The 17,923-nt window shown below is 42.0% G+C and overlaps 1 protein-coding gene across 1 annotated transcript in view; it reads left to right on the forward strand.

The window, feature by feature from the left end:
- PTCHD1 (patched domain containing 1) overlaps positions 1–17,923 on the forward strand; it is a 49,950-nt gene that overhangs the window by 10,692 nt on the left and 21,335 nt on the right. Inside the window, exon 2 of the mRNA XM_081909174.1 lies at positions 16,734–17,394. Coding sequence (XP_081765300.1) covers positions 16,734–17,394 — 661 coding nt within the window. The remainder of the gene's footprint in view (positions 1–16,733; positions 17,395–17,923) is intronic.

Consider the following 17,923-nt stretch of genomic DNA (forward strand, 5'->3'; position numbering starts at 1 on the left):
GTCAGTATTAGCGTGTAAATGTTAACTTTAATCTGATTTTGAATATTCGCAACGTATTGTATATCCGTCACTAATTCTGGCAGTGAACTTGAGTGGCTGAGTGCCTATTAAGTTGGAAGTGAAACAGCCCCAACCAAAACAAAGTACTGGGGACTCTCTAAGTGTGACGGTATTTGAGTTTGCAATTAAAAAGAAAAGATGCCCCTTAAAAATTAAAAAAAAGCCTGACAAGGCCCTGTGACCCTCTAAGGAATGTTGAGGTGACAGATTTGGGAGTGGAGAAACTGGATGGGTGGGAGCAAACAGGGAATTGCCCTGCTTAACCCCCTAACCACTGATAATAAGGGATGCAAGCTGTGACTTTTTTATATGTATAAAAAAATCACCATCCTTTCTCTGTAGCAAGCAGAGATGTTTCAAGAAGAATAAAGAAAGCCTTTTCCCCTTTCCCATTCTCAAAATTACCATTTCTCTATACAGCTATAAATGCTGAGATTCCCAGGCTGGCAGACTGCCCCAAATCCAAGTCCTCTAGCATGATATAGCACAGCAGGGGATTGCCTCAGAGAGGTAGGATGGAATAAAGGGTCTTTTTTTTCTTCCCCCTCCTCCTGGAACTGGAAACACGTCCAAACTAAAGAAACTACAAGCACAATTTGCAGAGACCTGAATTCCAAAGGGTGGGGATATGCTGCATTTCTTATTGCTGGTCCCTGTTGTACGTAATAAGATTTGTGCTAAGTCACTATTAGCATCATCAGTGTTTTTCCCCCTCCCTTGGGCTCCACTGTTCCAGCTCCCTCACAGAAAGAAGCTCAACAACCCCTTTCTCTGTGCTTTGCCAGCCACCAATGAGGCTCCTGAAAGCCAGGAGGAAGTCACTAGCCCAAGTGACCTCCTTGAACTCAGGTGCTGACGAACTCACTGGGGCAGAATCCCCAAAATAGATTTTGTTTTTGAAACAGCCTCTTAAGATTTGTCTTCTGGGATGCCTGCCACTGACATTTGCAACATTTCTCCCCCATCAAAGCTCCGAGGAGATAATTTTTCTCTTTAATGAGAGACCCTGAGGTTCTCCTGCAACAACTCTTGTATAATGACATGGCTCCAGGGGTGTGTGGCTTCGTAAAGAAAAATGCCTCCTTGCCAAAAGAGTTTTTAACCCTACCTACGAGCAGCACCCTCCCTCGTTCTTCTAACCACAGGTTGCTCTTTGTCCTTGGCCTCAAAGTCAATCTGTAAACAACAGAGGACAGAATTTATAGTTCCGCCGTAGTGTCACAAGTGTCAGGCTGTCATATCGGCAACGTTTCTCTATTTTTGTCAGATTACTCACTCTGCTGGAACAAAATATATCCATCACGCTAATTTTATATGGCGAGCTATTTATTGCCACATGTCTAGTGACACAGCATAATTTAGAGTAACAATGTACCATATTTCCAAACAAAACACCACGTACAATGTTCTGAAAAGAGAAGCAAAAGAGAGAGAAAAATCAAATTGAAATGTTTTTGAAGCGGTCGAAGACAGACACACACTGCAGGGTTGAGGATGGGCAGGCTGTTGTATGAAACGCAGAAAATATCTACTTCGCTACTGCCCCGTTTGGGATTAGTTTTATATAAACCAAGTAATCCCAATGTCCTTAATTCCAGATGAAGGCTAATTTTGGAATGCCTACCAAGATATAGCTATGTCATTTATTATCAATTGCAAACTCAATTCCTGTGGTGATGTGTCGGCTCCAGGTTGTTGCTGGGGTTTTTTGGGGGGGTGTTCCTTGGGCCCCTCCCCTCTGCATTGCAATTATCTGGTTGCTTTCCCTCCGCTTGCAGAGGAAAAAGGCAGACAAATCAGCTGGCTGTGGCAGCTTTTGTTCCTGTTGCTCATTCCTGTTTCTTGCTGATGCTCTCCTCCCGGGCCAGAGGACCAAAGCAGGGTGTGTGGTTGGCAAAAGCAGAGCAAAAGCAGGGGCAGGGGGCTCTGGAGATCAGCACAAGTGTGGGCCTCAGCAAGTGCCCAGCAGTACCAGCCCCTGACGCCAGTTGTATGTGAAGCAGTGCTATGAAGCATGTTTAGAGTGCTTTCCCCTGGCCGTAGATCATCTCCTCACTATGGGTGTGCATCTTTATTTTTTAAATGCATGTGTTTCCTTTGAGCCAACAGGTGGGGGGGGGAATGGTTTCAGGATACAGAGAAGAGCGACTGAGGTAGTGAGCACCCAGCTCCCATGAAAATCAGTGGGAGTCTTTTCTGTTGTTCTGAGTCAGGAGTGGATTAGTTGAAATCTGCTTTGGGCTCAGGTTTTGCTGATGAACTTTCAGATTCAGCTACAGAAACCTCTTTTTGTGTTAGGCAGCTTAGCCTCATCAGGGTTTGGGGGTGTTGCTGTTGTTTTACTTGGTGGGTTAATTTTATTTCTTTTATTTTTCAGCCATAGATTTGATCTTAGCACCACATTGTACAACCAGGTTTACAGGATTTCAGGGATTATGTAACTGTGCAAAGGGATGCTCCTGACCTCCCATCGGAGCAAATGCATGCAATTTGTTTACTTAAAAGGAACAGCATAGACTTTAATACTTTTCATGTTTTGTTTGTATTTTTTTTAAAGCATATTGTACCTTTGTGTATTGTGCTTTGACATTTGTGAATGCAATCAGATCGTTTCCCTTTTATGTTTTGAAGGATCTTGTTAATGGGACTGGGGAGAATCAAAATGATGTTCTTCCCCCCTTTTTATCTGCAGACTCCCCACTGCTACCTATTTGTCTTCAGCCTTAGCTGTGTTCTTTCAAATAAGCACCCTATAGCAGAGCCTGGAGAAGGACTGAGCCATCAGCAAAATAATAAAAACAACCAGGGACAGAGTCTTCTCTTCCAAGCAGAGTCCGAGAGAAACTGGTCCAGTTGTCTATTTACATTGCTATTTACACCAAGCCATATTTCCTTACTCCCCAAAGCAACTTTTCATGTTTGTTAAAAATGATGTGCTTTAAAGGGGGGGGGAGAAGAGTATACAACTATATTCAATGTATGTGCATGTGACACTTTTTAAAAAGGTGGATCGTGCTCCTAGGGCATCCTCCAAACTGTTGACCTGTGGATGCTTTAGACTACAACTTCCATCAGTCCCATCTGGCTTTACCAATGGTTAAGGATGATGAATGCTTCAGTCCCACAATATCTGAAGGACCCCATGTTGAGGAAGGCTGTCCTGAAGCACGGTGGGGCAGGGCAAAGTAGAGTAATGAAACACTGTTTGATTTGCTGGCCAGGACATCTGTCAAATGCATTGTGATGGAGTTAGAGAAGTAGAGGTGGAAGTGGGAGGTGGGGAGATGCGTCGAAACCTGTTGGTAGGAGCACAATTGTTACAAGCTGATCAACTTTATCTGGTCTATCAGGCGAACTGGCGTGAATTCATCTGGTGTTATGACATTTCTAAGGCCTTTTCATAAACAAACAGTTATTATTATCATTGTTGTTGTTAATAATAATAATTATTATATCCCACCCATCTGGCTGGGTTTTCCCAGCCATCCTGGATGGCTTCCAATAAAAGATTAAAAATACATTCAAACATCAGTCATTAAAAGCTTCCCTAAACAGGGCTGCCTTCATATGTCTTCTAAAAGTCAGATAGTTCTTTATTTCTTTGACATCTGGCGGGAGGGCATTCCACAGGGCGGGCGCCACTACCGAGAAGGCCCTCTGCCTGCTTCCCTGTAACTTCGCTTCTTGCAGTGAGGGAACCGCCAGAAGGCCTTCGGCGCTGGACCTCAGTATCCGGGCAGAACAATGTGGGTGGAGATGCTCCTTCAGGTATACTGGGCCGAGATCATTTATTAATTAAATTTATGTACTACTCATCATCCAAAGATCTCAAGGTGGTTCACAACATAGTAGTGCAGGGTAAAAGCACAAAATAGATAGTTAAACAGAAATAAAATGTACATAAGCATACCCTTGGAATTGTTATTGCTATGGGGGCATATATATGAAAAAGCATTATGTCAGAAATGGAGTCATCTGCATGAATTTTTCAGGAAGTGCTGGCCAGCAGGAGGAAACAGGGATAGGGTAGGTACCTTTTTACGGGCCAGGAACTCAGTAGCTGCAATGCAGCTGCATAGTGTGCAGAGACACAGGTGACTGTAGGGATGGTGGCTGGAGTTCAGTAGACCTGGTGGGACTACTAAGAGGGCACGTGAGCATGGCCAATGAGAGGGCATAGGGGTGTGGCAAAGTTCTGGTTCCCCCCACTACCACCACCCTCTGCTGTTCCCTTGCAAAAATGCTATGGACACTTAAGCAACACTGTTTTACAAATAGTTAACCTCTAACTAAACTGAAAAAAATATCTTAGTTTGTTTCCCAAGGGGTCCCTGCTGTCACAAATGTTTCTCCGCTGGGATAATGGTTGTGTTCTTTTTGACCTGTTCTGGTTCTCTCCCTGCCCCCCTGCTTTGCAGAGAAACAGTGGACACTTAAACATTGCAGTTGTATTAATACTTAGCACCTAAGTGTCTCTCTTGGGTCCGAAGGGGTCTCTGCTACCATGATTTCTAGTGTGGATTCATACCACAATAACTGTACAGTATATTACTCAGAGGTAAGCCCCACTGCGTTAGTCATAAAGGAACCCTGCAGGACTGTTAACAAGGTACCCCATAGAGATTTTTTTATTTATATTTATATATTTTTGAAAAATAAACAATAATTCAACAACAATTCAAATTTAGCAGTCAATCACTCAGCCTAGGACTTGCCTCCAGCCACCAAAGGTAGCATTTGAAAGCAATATCAGGGAGGCAAACAATATCAGGTTTAAGTAACTAGGAACCGTAAGTGCATATATAAATTCTGCTTCTGTTTGCTACAGAAACATATTTATGGGGTTACCAACTTCTGATAAAAATACACATTTGTAGTCTTTATTCATTTATATGAAGGATTTTTATCCCATTCTTCAGCTGAAAAAGACTCCCAGAGTAGCTTAACGTGATCAGTAACAAGATAGTCCTTGCCCTCAGGCATACAATCTAAAAGTTACAACACAAAAGGAAAGGGAATTTTTTTTTGGGGGGGGGGGAATGGCCTTTGCAAAATATATTTTGTGAAATTGATAGGGAAGCAATGTTTAATCAATTCACCAATTTGATTCATCAGTTAAAATTATTAATTCACTAAAATGGGAGCCCCTATTAATGACAGGTTTTTAAATACATGGTTTTTAATACCAATACTTACAGATACTGCAGGGGGCAAATGCCATTTTAAAAGAGATGCTGATTGATTGATTGATTGATTGATTGATTGATTGACTGAAAGAGAACATGACTACATTATGTAAGGCAAAGAAACATATAATTATTGCTTCTGAAGCATTGTTATTATCCCTATGCAAGCTTATGAAACCAATGATTGATTTAAATCCATATGATTGAAGACATTTTAACCATTTAATCAGGTTACAACCCTATAAACTGAGTCACTGTGCTGTGGTCTAATATTGGTAGATGCAGGCTCAAATCTCTACTCAGCCATGAACCTTACTAGGTAATCTTTGGCCATTCTGCCTATCCTATCTCATATGGTTGTTGTGAGGATAAAAAAGAGAAGGGGTGGAACCATGATTTTTCCTTTAGCTCCTTGAAGGAAAGGTGGGATATAAAATGTAGTAAATAAAACGGGTGATGTCACAATACTTTGTGCGATGTTATAGTCTGATTGCATTCTCAATTTTCTGTCTCCCTTGGACACTCAACCTCTAAGCTGAGCACTTAGAAGATAAAATATTGCTCTCCTCTTCCCATTCAGCACAGAAGTGGCAGATTATCCTTACAACTGAGACGTGTATTGTCCTTCTTTGAAACAAAGGGATAGCACCATGTAGACCTTATTTTTCTTTACACTGGAATGAAAAACAATCTTAGGGAAAGAATGAAGAGATTCCCACAAAAGCAAACCTCATCTAGCCTAAGAAATATGTGGAGTAAATAAAGTTGGTGGAGAGATGAGAATTTGCAAGATTACTAATGGCCTTATTTATCCTTTGGCTCATGCCCTGTTCATGCCTACTGCTAGTAGCAGATGACTCATTCCTATAGCAAGACCCTGCACTGCTGCGGTAAATATCTGAATACAGGTGCTACACAGATGGGGCCAGGAAATAATCAGAAGAAAAGAACACGTTTCACTCCCATAGTTCCTGCATCCAGCCTGTGGGATCTTGCCATGGAGAAGCACCACATAATCACAGGCCCCGGTCTGATCTCAGTTTCTGTGAATCAATCCCCACTTCTTTTGCCAATGTATATTTTACAAATGCACATTTTAGAGATAATTTAGCATGAATTAGATAACAGCTTTAAGCATCATTTTGCTAAGGCAATGTGAGTTTTTATTTTATTTTTTAAAAAAACCAGTTATGCAAATGTCGGTGTGAGTTGACTAATGTATTTGCCAGACTCTCAAGGCTCGCAGCTGCCATTTTAAAGAAAGATGCTCCTTAGCTAAACTTTCCTAGTGCCGGGGCAACAATAGCACCTGTCATTTGTGGGTGTATGTGAGAGCCTACTATTGATGTCTGCCTTGGGACACCCTTTGAAGAATCTCTGTACCCCAAGGAGTTCATATAACCCACTCAGGGAGTCCATGGCAACATTCACATAAAAAAACCCCTACCATAGATATACCAAAACTTTCAAAAAGTAGGGGGTTCACAGCTTGGCTTTTGAAAAACAGTACTTAGCTCATTGGGAACCCCCACTGTTAAAAGTCCCTAAGGTTCGGGGCGCTGTGAAACATTTAAGAAGTGACTAGAGCCAGCTGCCCATTGCTGCTTAGTGCACTGGCACTGCAGCCAGAGAAGCCCACCAATGGCCAGTGGCAGGAAGAAGCCCAGAGGACACTTTGCCCAAGGCCCTCTCAAACCTGGAAGCGGCCCTGTCTGCTTGCAAGACTGGACAGCAGGTCTTTCTCTCACTGCCCTGGATTAATTTAGTGCAGAAGTAGCCAATGTGGTGCCCCCCCCCCAAAAAAGATGCTGGACTACAACTCCCACAAATGCTGGCTGTTGGTCATGCTGGCTGAGGCTGATGGAAGTTGGAGTCCAAAACATCTGGAGGGGGCCACATTGGGTATCCCTGATGTAGTTACAGTAGTTACAGTAGTAACTACTGTACTGTAGTTACTGTTAGTATTTCATGCCTCCAATGCTGCAGATGAGATTGGTGTAAATCACATGCCTGTCTGGGAAAAGAATGTGAGAACGGTAGACAGTCTTATCTCTTCCGCTGTATATACTATTGTACCGTACTTTTGCTTTTACTTGTGTCTGCTTTCCCTCTCAGAGCTGGAGAGAGAGGGCACCATAATTCCTTTGTCTGTACAGTGGTACCTCGGGTTAAGAACTTAATTCGTTCTGGAGGTCCGTTCTTAACCTGAAACTGTTCTTAACCTGAGGTACCACTTTAGCTAATGGGGCCTCCCACTGCCGCTGCCGTGCAATTTCTGTTCTCACCCTGAAGCAAAGTTCTTAACCTGAAGCACTATTTCTGGGTTAGCGGAGTCTGTAACCTGAAGCGTCTGTAACCCGAGGTACCACTGTACTTAGTGTGTAAATAAATGCATAGATTAGCTCTACAATGTCTCACGCTTCTTGCTGTGTTATGCTAGAAAATTAGTGTGCATATATCATTTGATATATGTCGCTGAAGCGTACTGGAGAAGAAGGGAAGTGCCTTTTCCAGAACTGTGCATACTGGAGGATGCTCAGAGTAAGGGGCTGCAGGGGAACCCCTGGGCATTTTCCTACAGTTACTCTGACAGCAGCGTATATTGAGGAGACAGGGGCAGAGGCCCTACTCTAGGGCAGTTTGCCCAAGTTGGGAGCAGGTGGAAGTGTCAGGCTTGGAAAGCAATGCTGTTCCTCCCATCTTTATATCCAACTAGGAACTCTGGGCTGAAAAGGTTTTTCTGTGAGGACTGTGACCATTTTCAGATTCCGAGCAAGGCTGCACAGGAAAGGCTTATACAAAGTGATGCATTTTCCCCTCCCAAATCTATGTTAATCTGTGCCAGTTAATTATCCTGGAGTGCACTTTCAATCACTAACACCTATTAGTGTCACCACTCCTGGAGATGAAAGATAAATGAGAAGAAATGAATGATATATATTTAATAGATTCAAATGTTTGGTGCAAATTATCTGGCCTAGGGTGAGTTCTGGTGGCCTTCAGTCTGTAACTAAGCTTGGATGATGATGATCATAATTATTATGATTATTACTCTCATCTGTAACAGGGTTGGTGTGTAACCAGGATATACCAAACCATATTTTGATACTCCACATGTTTGCGAGTCTTAAATCATGAGGATTGGGGGTTTTTTCCCATACACTGAAGCAGACCCCTCCTCATTAGACACCTTCACAAAGCTTTCATTATTTCCATCGACCTCACCCTGCTTTATCCTTAAAATCCTCTGCAGTACAAACATTATTCCTGTTCCTGCATGCTGTCATTGCTAGACGTCCCTTGTATTGTGTCAATTAAGTAGCAGCTACTTGGAGAGAATACTTTTAAAGGAGCCACATGATAGTAGCAGAATGGACAATTTCTCAGATCATCTCTGCCTCAGCAGACGTTCCACTTACAATAGAGGCACAGGTGTGATTATAGTAGAACAGCATCCCATTCAACTTTAGCAGAGAGAGGGAGATAACTAGGTCTATTCCTCCATTTTTCTCTCTCGTAGCTATCCATGTCAAAATCCCATTTTTAGAAAAATTAAAAATAAGTTTACAGAGTTGCAATCGTGCATTAATGCATACGGTTTATTACTCATTGAAATTCTAGTACTCCTGGGACATCTATATGTAGATCGCCCTCCTCTGAAGTGCATTTGGTCTTTTCCTTCAAGGAGTGGAGCTGGAATCACTCGTTCTGCCTCTGTCCACTAAAATTATGACATTGGAATGGATCCACCTTCTGTGAATTATTTCAGGCAGTGATTAATCTAACCTTTCGTATCATTTGAGCTGTATTTCCAGGTGAGTTTAGGAGTGGGGGGTGGAGAGCAAGCAAGTTGGGACACAATGTTGTTGTTGTTGTTTAGTCGTTTAGTCATGTCCGACTCTTCGTGACCCCATGGACCAGAGCACGCCAGGCACTCCTGTCTTCCACTGCCTCCCGCAGTTGGGTCATGCTAGTAGCCTCGAGAACACTATCCAACCATCTTGCCCTTTGTCATCCCCTTCTCCTTGTGCCCTCCATCTTTCCCAACATCAGGGTCTTTTCCAGGGAGTCTTCTCTTCTCATGAGGTGGCCAAAGTACTGGAGCCTCAGCTTCACGATCTGTCCTTCCAGTCAGCACTCAGGGCTAATTTCCTTAAGAATGGAGAGGTTTGTTCTTCTTGCAGTCCATGGGACTCTCAAGAGTCTCCTCCAGCCCCATAATTCAAAAGCATCAATTCTTCGGCGATCAGCCTTCTTTATGGTCCAGCTCTCACTTCCATACATCACTGCTGGGAAAACCATACATTTTACTATACGGACCTTTGTTGGCAAGGTGATGTCTCTACTTTTTAAGATGCTGTCTAGGTTTGTCATTGCTTTTCTCCCAAGAAGCAGGCGTCTTTTAATTTCGTGGCTGCTGTGTCGTGGGACACAATAGAGACATGTAAAATTAAGCATGATGTGGTGAAAATGAATTGGAAAGTTTTTCCCCCCTCTCCTAATACTAGAACTCAGGGCCATCCTAAGAAGCTGAATGTTAAAAGATTTGTTACAAGTGGAAGGAAGGAACGATAATGTTCACTCTGCTATGGGGTGTCATATAAATGTAGCAAATAAACAAATCACAAACTTGCAACCGCTTGCACTCATACTCTGTTAAGCTTAAAAGCCTCGGATTTGTTGAGGTAAATGAGAGGGAGAAATGGGCAAAACAGCTCTCTCACAAAATACAGAAGAGGTTTTGCATAGCAGCAGAAACCATTGCCTCACATAGGGACACAATTTCTTCAAGGATAACTATTATTTTCTTTATTTTGAGCCCTTAACATTTTTAAAACAAAAACAAAATCTAATATACATTTGGGGGGGAAAGGGGGAAATTGCTCAGGGACAGGGAGAAAACTGTGTGACATCCTGACACCAGGCAATGTTGTACAACCATCAGTGCTGCAGTGTTTTATTGAGATTGCAGTGTTCTTGTGTCTAAAGTTATTTATACTGAGTGAGCTCCTAAATTATGAGCAATGACTAAGCAATGCCAGCCGTTTGGGGTGTTGTTTTTTTTAGCTCAGTTACAAGTTCCTCATGGATGTTATTTTATCATTCATTGAATTTGTGCTTTCCAGTCTTCTTTTTTAAAAAAACACAATACTTTTTTTGTTGACAACAATTATATGGAATTAAAAAAATAATAATCTTGATCAGCCCAAGCTGCTCCGTGGCACCATTTTCAAACCCCGCATTCACATTTAACAATTCTGTGTTGATTAAGTGTACACCAATGCCGCCCCAATTAAGCATCTTCCACTGTCATTAAACTAAAAAGTTTCCTGGGGAATTCTTTTAATATACTGTGTCCAAATGAATTAGCATGTAATGTAGTAATTCACTTTTATAGCACCTTTCATGTTTAATATCAGACAAAGAAAAGGGGCATTGAAATGAATTCCTTGGAAAATGAATTATTGAGACTGAAATAATGAGTGAAAATTGAATGCAGCTTTGCAGCTGTTCGCAATGGGGAGGACTTGGGGGGGAGAGAAGTAGCTCCCCAGGTCTGAAATCTACTGGGTTTTCCTAATCATAATGAGTCAGCAGGTGTTGGCAAATGCTAGCAATAGGAGTTTTACTATTTTGCCATAATAGGCTGTGTCATACAGCTGCAAACACTTTCAGAGAGAAGGGCAGCAATTACTGGTACACCTAGTATTGCTAAATAATTATTTTTCACCCAGACAGTTTGGGAATTCAAGCTCTGTATCCAGTCTTGTTCCAGCTGCTCAAAATCTGGGAATGGGTTGAGAACAGAGCAGATAGGGTTAGGGCAGTGTTTTTCCTTCTCCACCCAGACCTTGTTGTGGGTTGACCTTAGGGATAAAGGAGAAATTCAGTTGTGTTTGCATTTTGATGGGAAACTACCCAGTTTGAACTTCTCAATCCAATACACAAATGAAAACCCAGTTTTCCTTCAGAATTCACACATCTCATAATTTTATGCATTGGGGAAAATGTGTATGTATTCACATACATTTGTGAAAATAATATGCAAAAATTAAGGAAAATTGTTTTCAACAATGTGTATACAGTGGTACCTCAGGTTAAGTACTTGATTCATTCCGGAGGTCCTATCTTAACCTGAAACTGTTCTTAACTTGAAGCACCACTTTAGCTAATGGGGCCTCCCACTGCTGCTGTGCTGCCGGAGCAGAATTTCTGTTCTCATCCTGAAGCAAAGTTCTTAACCCGAGGTAATATTTCTGGGTTAGCGGAGTCTGTAACCTGAAGTGTATGTAACCCAAGGCACCATTGTATTATGGTGACCTCTGCTCCTTCACTGGTTTTTGTTCCTAAACATCCTTTTTTTAAAAGAAGAAAAGGAAGTGACAGATAGGCCGGCCTCTGGACTCCAAGCTATGACTTCCATCCACAAATTGCTCCTCCACAGAGTTCCCAGCAAAGAGCAGGGGACAAGTTTACTTCATAGCCAGTGAAAGTGAAAGTGTATAGGACTTATACCAAGTCATTAACATTTTAAACTCTTTAATATAACAAAATTTATCTCAATTTTTTAAAAAAGGTCTTTCACCAAACCACATCTCTTATTTGCTTAAATTTGCAGTTCTAAGGTATGGGAGTGTCAGTTTGGCTGGATGGGCTTAAAAAAGAATTGTGAAACATAGCAAATGCCAAAAAACAACAGCAAGCATTTTGAATTTTAGGCTCCCTTTGAGCTTGAAGCCCAGGGCCAAATGGTCCTTGAACCAATGGCTTCAAGTTACAAGAAAGGAGATTCCGGCTAAACATCAGGAAAAACTTTCTGAAGAGCTGTTCGACAGTGGAATGGTCTCCCTCAGGAGGTTGTGGACTCTGCTTCCTTGGAGGTTTCTAAAGAGAGGTTGGGCGGTAATCTGTCATGGATGCTCTATCTGATATTCCTGCATTGCTGGGGGGGTTGAACTATATGGGCCATGGGGTCCCTTCCAACTCTACATTTGTATGATTCTATGAACCCTCTCAAGCCCCATTTCCTCTAAAGGCTAATAGGTGGGATGTCTGTAGTTTGTAGATTGGCAGTGGAAAGGTGATGTTCTGTGATGGCAACGCTGCCTTCACAAACTCCTCTACCACACAGACTCTAAGATCGACACACAAGGATCAGACTTCTGTTAGCTAATCACTTTGCATCCCCATCTATGCAGTATTGCATTCTGAGAATTAGTATGCACATTTATTTTATGCATACATTTATATTTGTCTGTGTGCGTGTGTATATATAAAATAAGAAAATTCCATCCCATCCTTCTATTGCTTCTTCACCACTCAGGGCAGCTAACAATTAAATCAACAGTAAAATACAATAATGTTCTAAAAATACAATATAAAAAAACAGAGGCAATGTACTATAATCAGAGCAGAAACAGGTGCAGCAAATAAAACAAAGGCTTCAGATTAAATTCTGGCTTTTCTATCAATTTGAGGGAACTTTTACTAAAAGCAATACAATAGAATAGCACACATCTAAAATGGCTCAAAATACAACAGCTATTAAGCAGCTTACAATGCGTGCCTATACAGGCCTACTCAAAAAGTCCCACAGTGTTTGTTGGACTTACCCCCAGGTAAGTGTGCATAGGATTGCCGTGGGGCAATCCCAGGGCAATGTTACTTGCTAACTTATTGTTTACTTATTAGTTCAGTTTGTTAACCACCCTTCATTAGTAAGGATCCAAGGGTAGTATACAAAAGTATAGGTTGTTGGAATCTGTCTTGAGAGACAACAGAGTGCACTTCTGGGGTTGAAGTCAAACCACTGCATTAGCAACACCGAAGTGACCTCGCAGGGCGCAAGCCTGGGCAGTGTGTATGGCGGTCTTGGGCTGCCCAGACAACAAGACCGCCCCTCTCGGCCTCACTGATGTGGTTCAAGGGAAAGCACAGCAATATGTTTGGCACCAGCTTGGCTACACGAGTTGCCGGAAGCAGACTCTGCTCCAGATTTGGGTAGGGCAGGTCCAACTGGTCGATCGTGATCTACTGTTTGATCTCGGGATGTCCCTGGTCGATCCTGGTCAATCGTGGGATCCTGATGCCCCAGAAAAATAGCTCAACAACTTTGGCTTCTCCCCCCCCCCCCCAAAAAAAAAGCTCAACAAGTTTTTTTTGCAGTCGCTTGGAAGTTGGATGTGCCTGGTATAGGGTTTACTCCTGAGTCTTTTCTTCTCCTGAAGATATCCCACAAGGCAGTGGAGGTTTAGCATCAGATTTTTCCTTCTCCTAGATGGGCTACCTTCCCAGGTTGATTGAGTCCCATCTGCCCCTCATTTCTTGAGCATTGGGCCTGCTATCTGTCTCATTCGCTCAATCCACCAGAGCCCATCTTCACATGCAAGGGGAAGTCTGTAATTCACTGAGGGTTTGACACCCATTGGCTAACCTCACCTGCTTTAGCTGGCCAGTCAAAGCTGTTCCCGGGATGTGGCTGCTGTCGCAGGCTGACAGCTTCTGGGAGCCACAGGTATATAGTATATATAGGTAAAATGAGAGTTTCAATAAAACCATTAAAAGCTTTATTAATACGTCAAACGCCACCTTAATACTTGGAAATAGGTAACGTAATGTTGAACAGTTCTTACTCCCCAGTAATTGTTGTTAGGATTGCAGCTGAAGATGGCAATTATGTGCACACATAGAAAATGTCAAATTAAGCTTAGTGGAACATAATTGTGAATAAATGTTCATAAGATTGTGTTGTAAATGTATTATCATGCAGTAGAATTCATTTAAACATGATTTTAAATCATATTAAGAGAACACAGCCACTGTACGCTAGCTCTCTCTTTTCTTTTCTTTTCTTTTCTTTTGGAAATTTAAAAATCAGTTTCTTATCTCCCCAAGTAGCCCATTTCAAAGTCTGAAAGAAAAAGTGTAGCAAAATTCAGAAATGTTGCCATCTTAATGGGACTCGGGGATTCAGCATCATAAAAACAATGGAGAAAAATGGGATAGGAAACAAAGACACATGGGGGATGTCCCCCACACTGAAGATTTTAAAATATGCTGAAATGAGACTGGCAGCACAAAATAAGAATACAAATATCAGATACTTCATAAGAAACACAATGTATACTTCATAGACTTACAATTCATATCAGTAAACACATTTAGGCAAACATAGCTTTAAATGAGATCAAAGAGTGTCAAAGATCTTTAAATAAATACTTTAAAAATGCCATACTTCCATAAAGTTGATTTTCACAATAGACCATTTACCAAAGTCCATTTTTGCATTAGCGGAACTTCCTTAACATTTGAAAATGGCTGCTGTTAAGAATCTTTGCACAGATTAGCTGCAGGAATGACAGACACCTTATACAAAGCAGCTGAAAGCTTTCTCAATGCAGTCAAACTATCAAAGCAATTTAGCAACAACAAGGCAGGTTCAATATCAATATGATGGCTCGTGACCTTAGTACATATATTGTCAACTTTATTCCAAAACAATGAATTACATCATGTTCCCAGTATAAGAAATAGTATGTTCCCACTTGCCTGTGATCCCTCCAACTTCTGGGGTTAGAAATTTGTCATACCCTATCTAGCACAGTACCCAGGACTGGCCTCAGACATTTTGCTGCTTGAGGCAAATGACAAGGTAGCCTTCTCATCATCCCCAACTCCCATCATGCTTCCTTACACGTACAGAAACTGAGAGCTGAATCTTAGTTCAAAATTGGTGATTTTGCAGCATCCTTAATTCCAACTGAGGGCAACAGGCTAGTTTATGAGACACAAAGCAGGCTGCATGGCACACACAGCTCCCCAGGACTTCCTATACCCTATCATCTGCCTGAGGCAGCCGCATCATCTGCCTAATGGTAGGGCCAGCCCTAGTAATGCAACAACACCTGCAATTAAAAGGCAGAATATCATCTCCTTATTCCTTCTCCAATTGCCTGTTCCGATAATTTCCCCAATCTGTAGCTGGCCAAAAAAGAAGGAAATGCATCTGTCGGCAGCAAGATGAGTATTTAGGGGATGTTCAGAGCACCCTTCAAATGTGGATCAGTACACTTATTACAGTGCTGTACATTCTACGTTACAGAAAACAGTCCTCTGTTTGAAGGCTGTCAGAGGACCATCTTCTATTGGAAGTCCCATTTAATGATTAAAGAAAACCTAAGAAGGAAGCACAGGGACCTTGAAGTTACCTGTCAACATTTGGCCTGGGATAGCAGAAGGCATACAGGTCACCTAGTCACGGCCATTTCCACTCTAGTGAAAAGTATTTTACTTCTAATTATAGTAATTATTTCTAAATTTCCATGTAGATTAGCATATGCAAATTTGTGTGTGAAGTGCAAGTATCGATATGCATCCCCAACCAATCGATATGCACCTTGCTCTTTCTGAGGATGCAAAATTATGTAAAGCCTTCACTTGCAACAAATTTAGGGTGGTAGCCCAGCAGAGTCATTGGAGACCAATCAGAAGCAATATATTTTTACCCAGGGAGTAGTATGTTTCTAACCCAAATATTAGAATTGGCAGTCTCTAATAAATTATTTTAAAAATTCCTCACATCACTATCTAACACATAGCTCCCAGTTATGTGTTCTATTTAACAGGTATGGAAAAGTGTGTGTGTGTGTGTGTGTGTGTGCGCGCGCACACACACACACACACACACACATAGTACTTGTTATAGTTTTGATATATTACATCCCCTTTACTTATAGTAGGCAAACAACTTGCAAATTGAAACATGGTATCTTATCAGGGTTTGGATGAGAATATTATCAGTATTATTATAATTTGAATTTATAAACTGCCCTATAAACTGGAGATCTCAGGGCAGTTCACAGAATAAAATCAAAATATAAAACCACAAAATATATAATCAAAATAAAAACAACAACCCAATAACACCCTTCCCCAGGGAAAAAAAACCATTTTAAAAGGGCATAGGATATCAATCAAATCAACCAAAGGCCTGGTTAAAAATGAATGTTTTTGCCTGGCGCCTAAAGGTGTATAATGAAGGCGCCAGGTGAACTTCCTTGGGAAGAGCATTCCACAGACGGGGAGCCACTGCAGAAAAGGCCCGTTCTCGTGTTGCCACCCTCAGGACTTCTCAAGGAAGAGGCACACAAAGAAGGGCCTCAGCAGATGATCTCAGGGCCCAGGTAGGTTCATATCTGAGTGTGTGAGTGAAAGAGAGCAACCAAATGAGGCATGCAGTGTTTCTTTATGCCAGCCCCTGATTGAGTTATGGGAAATGGTTTTGGGGGATGAGAATAATACTTCAATGCATATTTCCATTTTCAGCAGGTCCTTATGAATACTGCAGTTATTAAAACCTGCTGGCTTGGTTAGATAAGAGGAGACAGACTGTTGATGAAGCTGCTGTTGCTGCTGCTGTTCTGCTTGCTGTAATGCAGAGATTATCAGCTGATAAATAATGTGTGTTGATTTTTCTCTCTCTTGTAGTTGCACTCTGCTGTGACCAGGATCCAAGTACAAAGACCTGGTTTCAATTATACATTTGCCCATATCTGCATCCTAAATAACGACAAGTCTTGCATCGTGGATGACATTGTGCACGTCCTGAAGGAACTGAAGGCTGCGCGTTCGTCTAATCAAACTAATTTTGCTATCACGTATCCGATCACGCACTTAAAGGATGGCAGGGAAGTGTACAATGGGCACCAACTTGGGGGCATCACTGTGCACAGCAAGGACCGGGTGAAATCTGCCGAAGCTGTGCAGCTCACCTACTATTTGCAGGCAATCAACTCCCTGAACGACATGGTGGCGGAGAAATGGGAATCCAACTTTTGCGACACGGTCAAACTGTTCCAGAAATCCAACCAGAACGTCACGATGTATCCCCTAACTTCATCATCGCTTCAAGAAGACTTCCAAGAGACAAGTAGGGTGTCGGAACGCTACCTGATGACAAGCCTGGTCCTCGTCGTAACCTTGGCTATGCTCTGCTGTTCCATGCAAGACTGTGTCCGCAGCAAGCCCTGGCTTGGCCTCCTTGGGTTGTTAACTGTGAGTTTGGCCACTCTCACTGCAGCTGGAATCATTAACCTGACTGGTGGGAAATACAATTCTACCTTCCTGGGGATTCCCTTCATTGTGTTAGGTAACTCTCTCATATCCTATTATTGCTGTGGGTATACCTGAATGTATTAGTTTGTCTGAAGTATTGCTCAGTTTGAAGCAAAGGAGAGAGGGCAATGTGAAGGCCTAGCCCAGCTGGCTGAGGCTGATGGGAGTTGTAGTTCAAAGCAGCACCAGGTTGGGGAAGGCTGGCCTAAGCCATTTGGATGGACCACAGTTTATCTAATCCTTAGTAATAATTCAGATTTGTGGCAGTTGACTTATGCTTGCTTTGAAGCCAATTAACTCCTAAGTGTGGCTTTTACTCAGCCATTTCTACTTAATATCATACTGCATTCTGAACACCAGTCCACATGATACACTTGTAATACTTAAAATCTTTTTCTTTTATACTTTACATGGAATGGAGCCTAAGCTGTTCCGTAACACAGTTTTGGTCTGCTGCTGTGGAAAACACATGCATCATCACAGGGGGTTATGCAAGATAAAGAAAAATCAAATGCATACTTCTCTGTAGAAAATCTGGTTGGCTTTGGTACTTAGCTTTATAA

Source organism: Podarcis melisellensis (genome assembly GCF_964234715.1).
Source record: "Podarcis melisellensis genome assembly, chromosome: 4".
In the NCBI taxonomy this organism is placed as follows: domain Eukaryota; kingdom Metazoa; phylum Chordata; class Lepidosauria; order Squamata; family Lacertidae; genus Podarcis; species Podarcis melisellensis.